Here is a 14,015-nt window from a genome sequence, read left to right as displayed (position 1 = left end):
CTACACAACCCCCTCCAGACCGGGCTTTCTTCAGGTCTTCAAGACCCTGAAACTCTTACCTGCTCGAGCCCAGGTCTATCAAGGACTGAGTCTTCTGCATGCCAGGACCACCAAATCCTCCGGCCATTAATGACAGCGAGCTGTTGTGAGGCAGAGCTGAAAAAACACAAGACATCCATCAGGAAAAGAATATAAATATGGAAAATGGGGACAAGTTCACACTGGGCTTCTCCTGCAGCTATAACCCTTGGCATTGTATTTTTACTGTGTTATTTTTCACATTACAAAGAAAACCCATCACCGGATTATGTGACTTTGTAAGTGTTAAAGTCTTTTCTAAAAAGTAGCTGAAAGTTTACCGGACGGTGTGTGAACCGACACCCAACATATTTCCTAGAATTTTTTTACAGAAATTGGTGTCAATTATAGCGGAAATCCCTACTGGTTTCTGGACAAGGAAAACCCAAACATACTAACAGGAGTACGGCTCTAATTAAAGTGTTATTACCCTAAAAACAAGATATCCCCCATCTGTGGTATAGGCACTTTCACTCCATTCAGGACGGGAAAGCAGAAAACTGATCCTGGGATCGCGGCATTCAGTAAGTTATACCCTATACCACACATGTCTAACTCTGACCCATAGGTCAAATCTGGCCCGCAGAGTGGTTTTATTTGGCCCATGACACCAGAACCACCACCCCTATGTGGGCCCATTACACTGTATGGAGGACTATGTGGGGGGGCCCATTACACTGTATGGAGGACTATGTGGGGGGGCCCATTACACTGTATGGAGGACTATGTGGGGGGGCCCATTACACTGTATGGAGGACTATGTGGGGGGGCCCATTACACTGTATGGAGGACTATGTGGGGGGGCCCATTACACTGTATGGAGGACTATGTGGGGGGGGCCCATTACACTGTATGGAGGACTATGTGGGGGGGGCCCATTACACTGTATGGAGGACTATGTGGGGGGGCCCATTACACTGTATGGAGGACTATGTGGGGGGGCCCATTACACTGTATGGAGGACTATGTGGGGGGGCCCATTACACTGTATGGAGGACTATGTGGGGGGGCCCATTACACTGTATGGAGGACTATGTGGGGGGGCCCATTACACTGTATGGAGGACTATGTGGGGGGGCCCATTACACTGTATGGAGGACTATGTGGGGGGCCCATTACACTGTATGGAGGACTATGTGGAGCCATTATTCTGTATAGAGGACTATGTGGGGCCCGTTATACTGTATACTGGTTGACCTGCGACTTTTTCCATTTTGGCCCTCTGTGTGTTTGAGTTTCACATCAATGCCCTATACCATGAACAAGGACTAACACTCCAATCTGCATTATTTGATCAAGCCTGGTGTATGTAACACCAGTACTGATAAATAGCCATATTGAAGACATTTATCGAAAAAAAACTTTTTAAACACTTTTTTTTTTGTCTGGGCTTCTTATTCATTCTCTGGCTAAATGCCTCAAGAATTGACATGTTGCTTTCATTTCCATGTGAAAAAAAAAAAACACTCCATGTTCGCTAAAGGCACGCTTGCCCATTGAAATCATTAAGAAGCTTATTCATTAGTATTTTTTATGTGCCTCTTGGAGCAGAATTTGCTACAAAATCCTTGCCAAAAATAGGATTAAAACCTTCCCCAAGGCCAGATCCACACATCAGTATTTTGCGGTCCGGACTGACCGCTAGCCCCGTGACCTGGGAATTATTAAAAGGAATCTGTCAGCAGATTCATGCTGTACAATTTGAAAGCAGCATGATGTAGGGGTTGAGATACTGATTCCAGCGATGTATCACTTACTGAGCTGCTTGTTGTCATTTTAATACAATCAACTTTCTCTGCTGCAGATCTTGCAGAGCTCTAAATGCTTAGCTGTATATAACCCCGCCCACACCTCTGATTGGCAGTGTACACAGAAAGCGGCCAATCATTGGTGGGGGCGTGGTTACACAGAACAGTTGATCAGGAGACACCTAGTTCTGTAGTAATCTCCTGCTGATAAAACACTGGATTTTATTGAAACAGCAAAACACAGCCTAGTAAGTGACACATCGCTGGAATCAGGGTCTCTGCCCCTACATTATTGTGCTATCAGATAACATAGCAAAAATCTGCTGACAAATTCAATTTAAGGCTTATAAAAGTATTTAAAGTTTGGAAGTTTGGGTCAGGAAACCTGCGGCCGGTCTGTGCATCACCATCTGTACTCAGACTGCGAATCACAGAAAAGTATTAAGCATCCTGTTACCGTAAGTGACAGGTCTTGTTTTTTTTTGGCTCAATTTACACCTATCAATTTTTATTTTCCATCATTTTCTCAGAAGGAAATGGACAAATCAATGGATCTTATTGATTTCAGTGGAGGTTAATTTGGCACAAAGTCTATATGTAACTTGGAGTGATAACAATTAATGACAATGATGATGATAATGGACAGAGAGGGCTGCACTGACTCATTTCATAACATATTTTTATAGAAGCGGGAGCAGATTATCTGATACCGGGGTCCGAATCGCCAAATGATAAGCTTCAGTCTACAGAAGCCACCACTAGGGGGAGCTAAGCAGTTTCCTGCATACATCTCTGACTATAGAGGGGCTGTACAGAGAAAAACAGAGCTCAGACCCCAGTACTTGAACGTGAAAACAAAGCTTCATTATAAAGTTGAAAAACACATTTAAAAAATGTGATAAATACATGTACACATGTCGCCTACAGAAGCAGACAGATCGCAGACACTTACTTGAGGACAAAGGCACAGTGAAAGAGGACAGGAGGGAGGACGTTCCATTTGGCAATGTTGATGATGAGCCGACAGAAGGCACCAGGGGACTAGACATAGGCATAGGCATGGGTGGCAAAGAACTCATTGAGGTCAACGAAGTGGTGGGTGCGAGGGGTAACAGCGTGGGCAGAGATGGCGGCATGGACAGGTTTGGCATACTTCCCATTCCTGAACGTAGAACATAAAAGGATCAACATTATGCTGAAGACAAGGTTCATCTGAGGATCTAGAGATGAGGAAAGGTGCTCCCAGGAGATTGCAGGTCATGTGAATCTGTGACATTATTGTACTCGGCGCCCCCTATCTGCGACATGGTATAGAGCAGAAGGAGAGGAGCAGACTAGTCTAACCTGTAACTTACCGAGTGCTCGCTCCAGCTCGAGTTCAAGAAGTGGTCAGTGCTAATAGCTGTGCACCTGGCCGATCCCTTAGGAAAAAGATCAACGGGTAAGAGCTCCTTTCTATAAAGCTTGTAAGCGCTGCTCCGATTACAAGATCCGGCCAACCTTAGCGTCCTGCGCTCATCCAATGCTGAAGCTACGCGCCATTGAGGTAAAGCTAACTCGGCTTGCAACATCAGAGAGTCCAATCTGTCATTCAAACAGGAGCACGCCGCTCTACAACCTCCCAATTATTATGGGGCAGTGCACTCCTGAATGATTGACAGCTCGGGCCTGCGGCATGGGAATACTGCTGTACACTATCCGATGCTGCAAGCAGCTCCAGATGATTAAAGGTGATGGAACCCCTTTAATTTTGATCCTCATCATTTATGGCTGACAGAAAGCCATTTGTGCTCCTTTATTAAAGATAGAGCAGTGGGGGTCAGGGCTCCTGACCTGAGAGTTGTGGGAGGAAGGGGGAATTAATGTCTTGCCTTCTGGAATACTTAAGTTTTCGTAAAATATCGGGAGCCCTTTAGCTTCTCTGTAGTTTATTGTCTGACCAGGCTGTCCACGGATGGGTGTCCTTTCCTTTTGGGAGGAGACTCAACATTGATAAAAGTTACCAGTCATGTTATAAGGCTCATTAATGGATCAGACTTAAGAGCTGGGAAAAAATAAAAGTAGTCAGCTGTCCCAGACCAGAGTCCTGTGAACCTTCTCCTACCTGAGAGCATGTCTGAAGCCTCTTTCGATTAGTAAGCCAGACGTAATGTCATACATGTCCCCTCTTCCAATTACTAAGCCAGACGTAATGTCATACGTGTCCCCTCTTCCAATTACTAAGCCAGACGTGAGGTCATACACGTCCCCTCTTCCAATTACTAAGCCAGACGTAATGTCATACACGTCCCCTCTTCCAATTACTAAGCCAGACGTAATGTCATACACGTCCCCTCTTCCAATTACTAAGCCAGATGTAATGTCATACACGTCCCCTCTTCCATTTACTAAGCCAGATGTAATGTCATACACGTCCCCTCTTCCAGTTACTAAACCAGACGTGAGGTCATACACGTCCCCTCTTCCAATTACTAAGCCAGACGTAATGTCATACACGTCCCCTCTTCCAATTACTAAGCCAGATGTAATGTCATACACGTCCCCTCTTCCAATTACTAAGCCAGATGTAATGTCATACACGTCCCCTCTTCCAATTACTAAGCCAGATGTAATGTCATACACGTCCCCTCTTCCATTTACTAAGCCAGATGTAATGTCATACACGTCCCCTCTTCCAGTTACTAAACCAGACGTGAGGTCATACACGTCCCCTCTTCCAATTACTAAGCCAGACGTAATGTCATACACGTCTCCTCTTCCAATTACTAAGCCAGACGTGAGGTCATACACGTCCCCTCTTCCAATTACTAAGCCAGACGTGAGGTCATACACGTCCCCTCTTCCAATTACTAAGCCAGATGTGAGGTCATACACGTTCCCTCTTCCAATTACTAAGCCAGACGTGAGGTCATACACGTTCCCTCTTCCAATTACTAAGCCAGACGTGAGGTCATACACGTCCCCTCTTCCAATTACTAAGCCAGACGTAATGTCATACACGTCCCCTCTTCCAATTACTAAGCCAGACGTGAGGTCATACACGTCCCCTCTTCCAATTACTAAGCCAGACGTGAGGTCATACACGTCCCCTCTTCCAATTACTAAGCCAGACGTGAGGTCATACACGTTCCCTCTTCCAATTACTAAGCCAGACGTGAGGTCATACACGTCCCCTCTTCCAATTACTAAACCAGACGTGAGGTCATACACGTCCCCTCTTCCAATTACTAAGCCAGACGTGAGGTCATACACGTCCCCTCTTCCAATTACTAAACCAGACGTGAGGTCATACACGTCCCCTCTTCCAATTACTAAGCCAGACGTAATGTCATACACGTCCCCTCTTCCAATTACTAAGCCAGACGTAATGTCATACACGTCCCCTCTTCCAATTACTAAGCCAGACGTGAGGTCATACACGTCCCCTCTTCCATACTAAACCAGACGTGATGTCATACATGTCACCTCTTCCAATTACTAAGCCAGATGTAATGTCATACACGTCCCCTCTTCCATTTACTAAGCCAGATGTAATGTCATACACGTCCCCTCTTCCAATTACTAAACCAGACGTGAGGTCATACACGTCCCCTCTTCCAATTACTAAGCCAGACGTAATGTCATACACGTCCCCTCTTCCAATTACTAAGCCAGATGTAATGTCATACACGTCCCCTCTTCCATTTACTAAGCCAGATGTAATGTCATACACGTCCCCTCTTCCAGTTACTAAACCAGACGTGAGGTCATACACGTCCCCTCTTCCAATTACTAAGCCAGACGTAATGTCATACACGTCTCCTCTTCCAATTACTAAGCCAGACGTGAGGTCATACACGTCCCCTCTTCCAATTACTAAGCCAGACGTGAGGTCATACACGTCCCCTCTTCCAATTACTAAGCCAGATGTGAGGTCATACACGTCCCCTCTTCCAATTACTAAGCCAGACGTAATGTCATACACGTCCCCTCTTCCAATTACTAAGCCAGACGTGAGGTCATACACGTCCCCTCTTCCAATTACTAAGCCAGACGTAATGTCATACACGTCCCCTCTTCCAATTACTAAGCCAGACGTGAGGTCATACACGTCCCCTCTTCCATACTAAACCAGACGTGATGTCATACATGTCACCTCTTCCAATTACTAAGCCAGATGTAATGTCATACACGTCCCCTCTTCCATTTACTAAGCCAGATGTAATGTCATACACGTCCCCTCTTCCAATTACTAAACCAGACGTGAGGTCATACACGTCCCCTCTTCCAATTACTAAGCCAGACGTAATGTCATACACGTCCCCTCTTCCAATTACTAAGCCAGACGTAATGTCATACACGTCCCCTCTTCCAATTACTAAGCCAGACGTGAGGTCATACACGTCCCCTCTTCCATACTAAACCAGACGTGATGTCATACACGTCCCCTCTTCCAATTACTAAGCCAGATGTAATGTCATACACGTCCCCTCTTCCATTTACTAAGCCAGATGTAATGTCATACACGTCCCCTCTTCCAGTTACTAAACCAGATGTGAGGTCATACACGTCCCCTCTTCCAATTACTAAGCCAGACGTAATGTCATACACGTCTCCTCTTCCAATTACTAAGCCAGACGTGAGGTCATACACGTCCCCTCTTCCAATTACTAAGCCAGACGTGAGGTCATACACGTCCCCTCTTCCAATTACTAAGCCAGATGTGAGGTCATACACGTCCCCTCTTCCAATTACTAAGCCAGACGTGAGGTCATACACGTTCCCTCTTCCAATTACTAAGCCAGACGTGAGGTCATACACGTCCCCTCTTCCAATTATTAAACCAGACGTGAGGTCATACACGTCCCCTCTTCCAATTACTAAGCCAGACGTGAGGTCATACACGTCCCCTCTTCCAATTACTAAACCAGACGTGAGGTCATACACGTCCCCTCTTCCAATTACTAAGCCAGACGTAATGTCATACACGTCCCCTCTTCCAATTACTAAGCCAGACGTAATGTCATACACGTCCCCTCTTCCAATTACTAAGCCAGACGTGAGGTCATACACGTCCCCTCTTCCATACTAAACCAGACGTGATGTCATACATGTCACCTCTTCCAATTACTAAGCCAGATGTAATGTCATACACGTCCCCTCTTCCATTTACTAAGCCAGATGTAATGTCATACACGTCCCCTCTTCCAATTACTAAACCAGACGTGAGGTCATACACGTCCCCTCTTCCAATTACTAAGCCAGACGTAATGTCATACACGTCCCCTCTTCCAATTACTAAGCCAGACGTAATGTCATACACGTCCCCTCTTCCAATTACTAAGCCAGACGTGAGGTCATACACGTCCCCTCTTCCATACTAAACCAGACGTGATGTCATACACGTCCCCTCTTCCAATTACTAAGCCAGATGTAATGTCATACACGTCCCCTCTTCCATTTACTAAGCCAGATGTAATGTCATACACGTCCCCTCTTCCAGTTACTAAACCAGACGTGAGGTCATACACGTCCCCTCTTCCAATTACTAAGCCAGATGTAATGTCATACACGTCCCCTCTTCCAATTACTAAGCCAGATGTAATGTCATACACGTCCCCTCTTCCAATTACTAAACCAGACGTGAGGTCATACACGTCCCCTCTTCCAATTACTAAGCCAGACGTAATGTCATACACGTCCCCTCTTCCATACTAAACCAGACGTGATGTCATACATGTCACCTCTTCCAATTACTAAACCAGACGTAATGTCATACACGTCACCTTTTTCAATTACTAAACCAGACGTAAGGTCATACACGTCCCCTCTTCCGATTACCAAACCGGATGTGATGTCATACACGTCACCTCTTCATATAAGCCAGACGTGATGTCATACACGTCACGTCCGGCCAAGAAGCCGTCAGGTAGGAAGAGGTTTCGCAGGGCTGTGGTCCAGGCTACCAATATAACTGCTGGATGGATTAGGGTTTCCTAAACTGGTAAGATTTTTTGAGAGTTTTCGATCTTCTTGATGAGATCTAATTTACATACTTCCTCTCTGGCAGGAGAAACAGTTTACATTAAAAGTTTCATCAAAGGCTACTGATCCAGCCAAACGGTAGCCCGCTCTGCACTGACAAGAGGAGTAAGAAAGAACCCAAAAACTGTCGTCTACAGATGAGTGCGTCTTCCTTTTAGAGGTGATGCCGTTTCTTTAATAAGTCAGGCATTGAGCTACAAGATAACTGCCGCTAATAAGCGGCTTTCGGTCATTTTGTGTGCTCTCTTTGCCACCAAACAATTTCTTTATGCTCCACCCCAATTCCTCTATACCATGAAGCATTGAGTACAAAGAAATATCTGATTTTTAGGAATAGAAAGAAAGATAACATCAGAGGATCAAAAAAAAAAACACACCAAAGCGGGAAGACATTAATGGCGAGAAGACTGGCGGCTGCTTCATGACTGGCGGGAGGATCATTGGCAGCGTCTGACCCTGCAGCCTCAGTTTGATCAGCTTCATTGCGATGGAGAACTCCAGCTGGTCCATTCTTCCATCTCTGTTCAGGTCTGATAGGCTCCTTCCAAGACATCAAGCATAAGGGAATGGTTAACACGTCACCTCCATACCAAGAGAGGAGTCATCTGGTAGGTACCGGACACAACTTCTGTCTGGGGGGACGTTACACAAGGTGCCCAGATATACATAGGGGAATACACCTGTATACGCTGAGAGACTGAGCCATAGGGTCCTGGGTTATCTGCTGTATATAGAGGGGTTATCAGTCATTGTACAGGAGGAGGAGGTGAGCTGTGACATCACCTATTGTGAAAGGTGGATCCTGTGTTATCTACTGTATATAGACGCGTTATCAGTCATTGTACAGGAGGAGGAGGTGAGCTGTGACATCACCTGAAGTGAGAGGGGGATCCTGGGTTATCCACTGTATATAGAGGTGTTCTCAATCTTCTGACAATTCACGGGTAGTAAATCTCCGTAGCCTTGCATCACATTGGTGATAGGCGATACATTTTTATTATTGGAAGCGGTTTTAAATTATGGGCTTCAATAGTGGGAAAAACTTAAAGTGGTATTCTCATCTCCTAGATCCTATCCGAATATGTAGTAATAATAATACTAGCAAATACCTCGAATTAGAAATGTAGTATAGTCCTTCTGATTTGCTGTGTCACTTTCCCCATGTGCAGGGCATTGCAGTAACTTAGGTATCCAAGGTTACGGTCACTCATGTAGTGACAGTTAGATGTTAATGGTTGTAACTATGGATACCTAAGCTACTGCAATGCACTGCATATGGGGGTAAACGACATAGCGAATCAGGAGAACGATACTACATTTCAAATTGGAGACGACGATGACGACTACTACTACGGAGATGGGAATACCCTTTTAAAATAGATAATTTCTGAAAACTTCAGCGGTAAGTTCTGAAAGTGTCAAGAGCGTCATATGTGGGAACATTCATGAATTAATCATGCACTAAAGTATGAACCGAGTATCGGGAAACATCTTCGTCATAACACATGCATATTAATGGGAAGATTTGGGAAAAATTCGGCAGAGCGGAGGAGAATTAACATCACGTTCTCAGATCGTAATTACAGCCTTGAAGCTTTTGCTCTGAGCGGTCACACACTGACACAGAGCAGCAGAACATCAGCTAAATGATGCACGGGAGATAGCTGAACGTTTCATCAATGCAAGGACTGAGGGGGCTTAAAGAAGAACTACTCTTGATAAAGCAGGAAATAACGCTTTCAGTAGCTTTCCTAACTAATATTCTTTTTATTTTCTAACTGTAGATTTTTATTTTCTGTTCTCTGTACTTGGTTATGTCGTCTCGGCTTCTGTTAAAGGCAATTTAGAAATTTAGACTTATTTAAAAGAATAAGTCTAGAGATGACCCATTGACTTCTATGGTAGAGTGTTGTGGGCATGCTCTGTGACCTGTGCAGAGGTCCTTCTGCAGGGAGTGGGAGGAGGCGAGCTGCGCCCTTCACCTGTTGTGAATGGCTGATCCTGAGATAACTATTTATAGGTATTACTATTGTTCTCCTACATGTGATAATGACAAGTGATTTCTACAGAACAGGTAGTGTCAGGGCTTTCATAAGAGAGGAAAGAAAACTGCAAGATTTAAGTCACTGTCAGACAATAAATTGCTTTTAATCCTTAATAACCAGAGACACATTTGCATCGCAGGTCGCACTTCATACCAAGCAGCTGTCGGCTGTTATACAGCCGCCTTCTGCTTATAACAGCAGCAACCAGTACCTGCTCCATTCGCTGCTGTTTAACCATTTAAATACCGCAGTCAGTTTTACATTTTTTTGAACCACTACAATACATTAAAAAAAAAAAAAATTAAAAAATAGTTAAAAAAGTTTAGTATTCCCGTAAATTGTACTGACCCAGAGGAATCATGCTGCTAGATCATGTTTACAGTATAATGAACGTGTTAAAAACAAAAATTAAAAATATACATTTTTTTTTATATTTAATTTTTTCCCACATTTTTCAGTACAAACTTCAACTTATAGATGGAAGGATAAAAAAAAAAAAAAGTTCTGGCCTCTTGAAAGAAAGAGGAAGAAAAAAAAATGAAAGAACAAGAAAGGAAAAAAATCGCAAGATTTTAAATGGGCTTAAGTCTGCAGCTACTCCAGGACCCTATGACAACACTTCCTATACTCGGACTTAATAATGACTTACACAGTGACAATTTTTACTAAACAGAACATGGCTAGAGGACCACTGAAGTAATTTTTTTTACATTTCTGGAGGAATTTTGGCCATTTCTAGATACCCTCATTTAATCTGCACGTGGCATGGGTGAAATTCAAGTGACCATTACAAATTGTGCATCACTTCATTACTGAAGCATACGAGCTGCGGTAAACGCATCATTTTACCGCAATTCTCCAAGCAACCAAATATGCCCATGGGGTCCCAGACATCATAAGAATATAAAAAAGCTTACCATATTTCCGCTAGGACAGCAGGCGGCAGCCCCGATTGTAAGAAGAAGGTTCTTGCTTGCTCCCCTATGGGAGGAAGGTCACACCATTAGGGTCATCCAAGCTTTTTCCGCTGGTGCTGTTTGGGCCAGTCAGACATTATTGGTTGGGTTTGGCAGTTAATTTAAAGAGCTGAATCACACTAGGTTTATATAACATGTAGTTATATCTGACACACATACAATGGCAATGTACAAAGGCCACTGCCAAAAATGCAAATCACCAGTTCAAGTTCGGAGCTGGCAAGGAATGCTGGGAGATTGCAGTTCTGAAGCGTGAAGGATGGTTAACACAGCTTATGTCCAGTGATAAGAAATTATCAACTACCCAGAGGATAGGTAATAACTTACAGATCGGTGAGAGACCCTGCACTGATCGACAAAACAGGCCACTTTCATCCCTGTTAGAATGGAGCGGTAGTGAGCATGCTCATCCGCTGCGCCGTTCATTCTCTATCATGCTGGAGCGCAGCCACACTCTGCTTTTTTTGGCAAACTCAAAGAATGAATGGAGTATGCCTCGCCATTCTATAGCTGCATTCACACATCCGTATTTGTAATCCAAAGTCTAATCAACTGCTACAAGGATGTGAGCACCGGTCACAAAGAAGGTCCCATCGGCGCGCTCACATGTAACAGCTTCATAGTCCATTTAATGATTGCGATGACTTTCGATGCTTGGAAATAAACTGTACCCCTATGTATAAAATGACGAACAGGTAGGTGACAATATTGACTGTACTCAGGAACGCCGCGCAGAACATCTGCTTGACAACACTCCACACTGCTGTCCTGCGCCGTACCTGGCTCTGCTGTGTTTGTGCAACATTTGGCCATAGAGGAGCACCGGTTGCATTGTAATAATTAACCCATTAACCTGCTAATGACCCCAACGGACCATAAAAATAAAGCATCCTGAATTCTAAAGTTCAGGCTTGTCAGTGAACTGTGAAGTCACCTGTACAAAAAAAAATCCACATCGCAATCAATATTTAATGAGACTCTTCCTTAGCGAGCCGCCTGTCAATGTGTGCAAGGAGCAGAGCGATACAGCTAATAGTTTAATGAAAATCTTTACCATTTAACGCCATGTTGGAAATAGGTCCAAAATTCAGTGCTCAATAATTTATTAATAAATCTTTGTACATACAGCAAGAAATGACCCATAGACTGAAATGAACACTAAGGTTTTTTCCTTGCCCACAGCCACCACTAGAGGGAGCTCAATGTATAAGTAGTAGATATTTAGCTCCCTCTAGTGGTGGCCATAGGCATACACATTTTAAAAAGCTGATATTTTTTCGTTTATTAACAATCCCAATTTGAGGGATTCACTGAAATTAAGATTTTAAACACAAAGTAGAAATAGTTGAAGAATTGTATTTAAAGTAACAGAAGCCTTTTTTTTTTTTTTCAATTTGCGACCCATTTAGCCATAAGGCACAGCGCCCAGTGCAGGTATTAATATACTTACCTATGGCAGCCCTTCTCGGTTCTCAGCACCCTTTCGGTATTCTTCTGCACCACGTGACCGACCAATGTAACGAGCCAGATTACAAAGTCTCTAATATATGGACCGGAAGTCACTTTCTCAATTCTACCCTATAAGAGTCTCAGAGGCTTACATTGAGACATTGCTTTCCAGAGCACACAGCTTCTCAGAGGATTACATTAAAATGACTTCTGCTCCACACAGAAGACATTTTGTGACCCGGCTTTGACATTTGGTGCAGAATAGGACCAGAAAGATGCTGTGAAAAAGCGGGTGAACCAAAGAAAAAGAGGGCGGGCGAACCAAAGAGAAAAAGAGGGCGGGCGGGCGAACCAAAGAGAAAAAGAGGGCGGGCGGGCGAACCAAAGAGAAAAAGAGGGCGGGCGGGCGAACCAAAGAGAAAGAGAGGGCGGGCGGGCGAACCAAAGAGAAAGAGAGGGCGGGCGGGCGAACCAAAGAGAAAGAGAGGGCGGGCGGGCGAACCAAAGAGAAAGAGAGGGCGGGCGGGCGAACCAAAGAGAAAGAGAGGGCGGGCGGGCGAACCAAAGAGAAAGAGAGGGCGGGCGGGCGAACCAAAGAGAAAGAGAGGGCGGGCGGGCGAACCAAAGAGAAAAAGAGGGCGGGCGGGCGAACCAAAGAGAAAAAGAGGGCGGGCGGGCGAACCAAAGAGAAAAAGAGGGCGGGCGGGCGAACCAAAGAGAAAAAGAGGGCGGGCGGGCGAACCAAAGAGAAAGAGAGGGCGGGCGGGCGAACCAAAGAGAAAGAGAGGGCGGGCGGGCGAACCAAAGAGAAAGAGAGGGCGGGCGGGCGAACCAAAGAGAAAGAGAGGGCGGGCGGGCGAACCAAAGAGAAAGAGAGGGCGCGCGGGCGAACCAAAGAGAAAGAGAGGGCGCGCGGGCGAACCAAAGAGAAAGAGAGGGCGCGCGGGCGAACCAAAGAGAAAGAGAGGGCGCGCGGGCAAACCAAAGAGAAAGAGAGGGCGGGCGGGCAAACCAAAGAGAAAAAGAGGGCGGGCGGGTGAACCAAAGAGAAAAAGAGGGCGGGCGGGTGAACCAAAGAGAAAAAGAGGGCGGGCAGGCGAACCAAAGAGAAAAAGAGGGCGGGCAGGCGAACCAAAGAAAAAGAGGGCGGGTGAAACAAAGAAAAAGAGCATGAAAGAAAGAGAAAACATGACAGCGAAAAAATAGAAAAAGAATAACAGAGGGAGAAAGAAAAGACATGAGACAGACAGGCAGATCTCATCCGATGCTCAGCGATACGCAGACATGACAGAATAGCTGCCTGGTGTCAGCTCAGCGGCTGGGTGAGATAATCTGCGGATTAGTCGGGCACACTGCGTGAATGAACTTATATGGGACTTTGCCATCAAAGCGAAAACCTTCAGTGCAACCCAACCACACACGAGAGGGTAAATAATGTGGTGATGGGCCGCGCTGCGCACTGCAGTGAGAACACATAATACAGCCCGAAAAATAAAGTGAGGAAAACTTAAAAATTATTTAAAAAGTAAAATATTTGGATAGAACATTTCCAGAGGAAAAATAAAAAAATTCAAGTCCCCATGCCGATCCAACAAAGATGCACGTTTTTTGGCCTCAATGTTCAGTGCTGGCAATGAGTACAGCACAGGATGGCTGGGGCCACTGATTTGGCATGCTGTGCTTGCAAGCTCTTT

At 45.0% G+C, this 14,015-nt stretch overlaps 1 protein-coding gene across 7 annotated transcripts in view; it reads right to left on the bottom strand.

Moving 5' to 3' along the window:
- The window catches only part of ITSN2 (intersectin 2), a 122,171-nt gene that overhangs the window by 86,278 nt on the left and 21,878 nt on the right, over positions 1-14,015 (bottom strand). For 6 of the 7 annotated variants that reach the window (XM_073674069.1, XM_073674061.1, XM_073674065.1 and 3 more), the window contains exons 4-7: positions 10,813-10,876; positions 8,228-8,391; positions 2,779-2,988; positions 60-156 (exon numbers count right to left, since the gene is read on the bottom strand). In XM_073674069.1, the coding sequence (XP_073530170.1) occupies positions 60-156; positions 2,779-2,988; positions 8,228-8,391; positions 10,813-10,876 (535 nt within the window). The remainder of the gene's footprint in view (positions 1-59; positions 157-2,778; positions 2,989-8,227; positions 8,392-10,812; positions 10,877-14,015) is intronic. The other variant, XM_073674066.1, reaches the window with a different exon arrangement.

The sequence above is a fragment of the Phyllobates terribilis genome, unplaced genomic scaffold, assembly GCF_046119375.1.
Source record: "Phyllobates terribilis strain yellow unplaced genomic scaffold, ASM4611937v1 Scaffold_3__8_contigs__length_932513732, whole genome shotgun sequence".
Classification (NCBI taxonomy): Eukaryota; Metazoa; Chordata; class Amphibia; order Anura; family Dendrobatidae; genus Phyllobates; species Phyllobates terribilis.
This window is presented reverse-complemented; position numbering and strand designations above follow the sequence as displayed.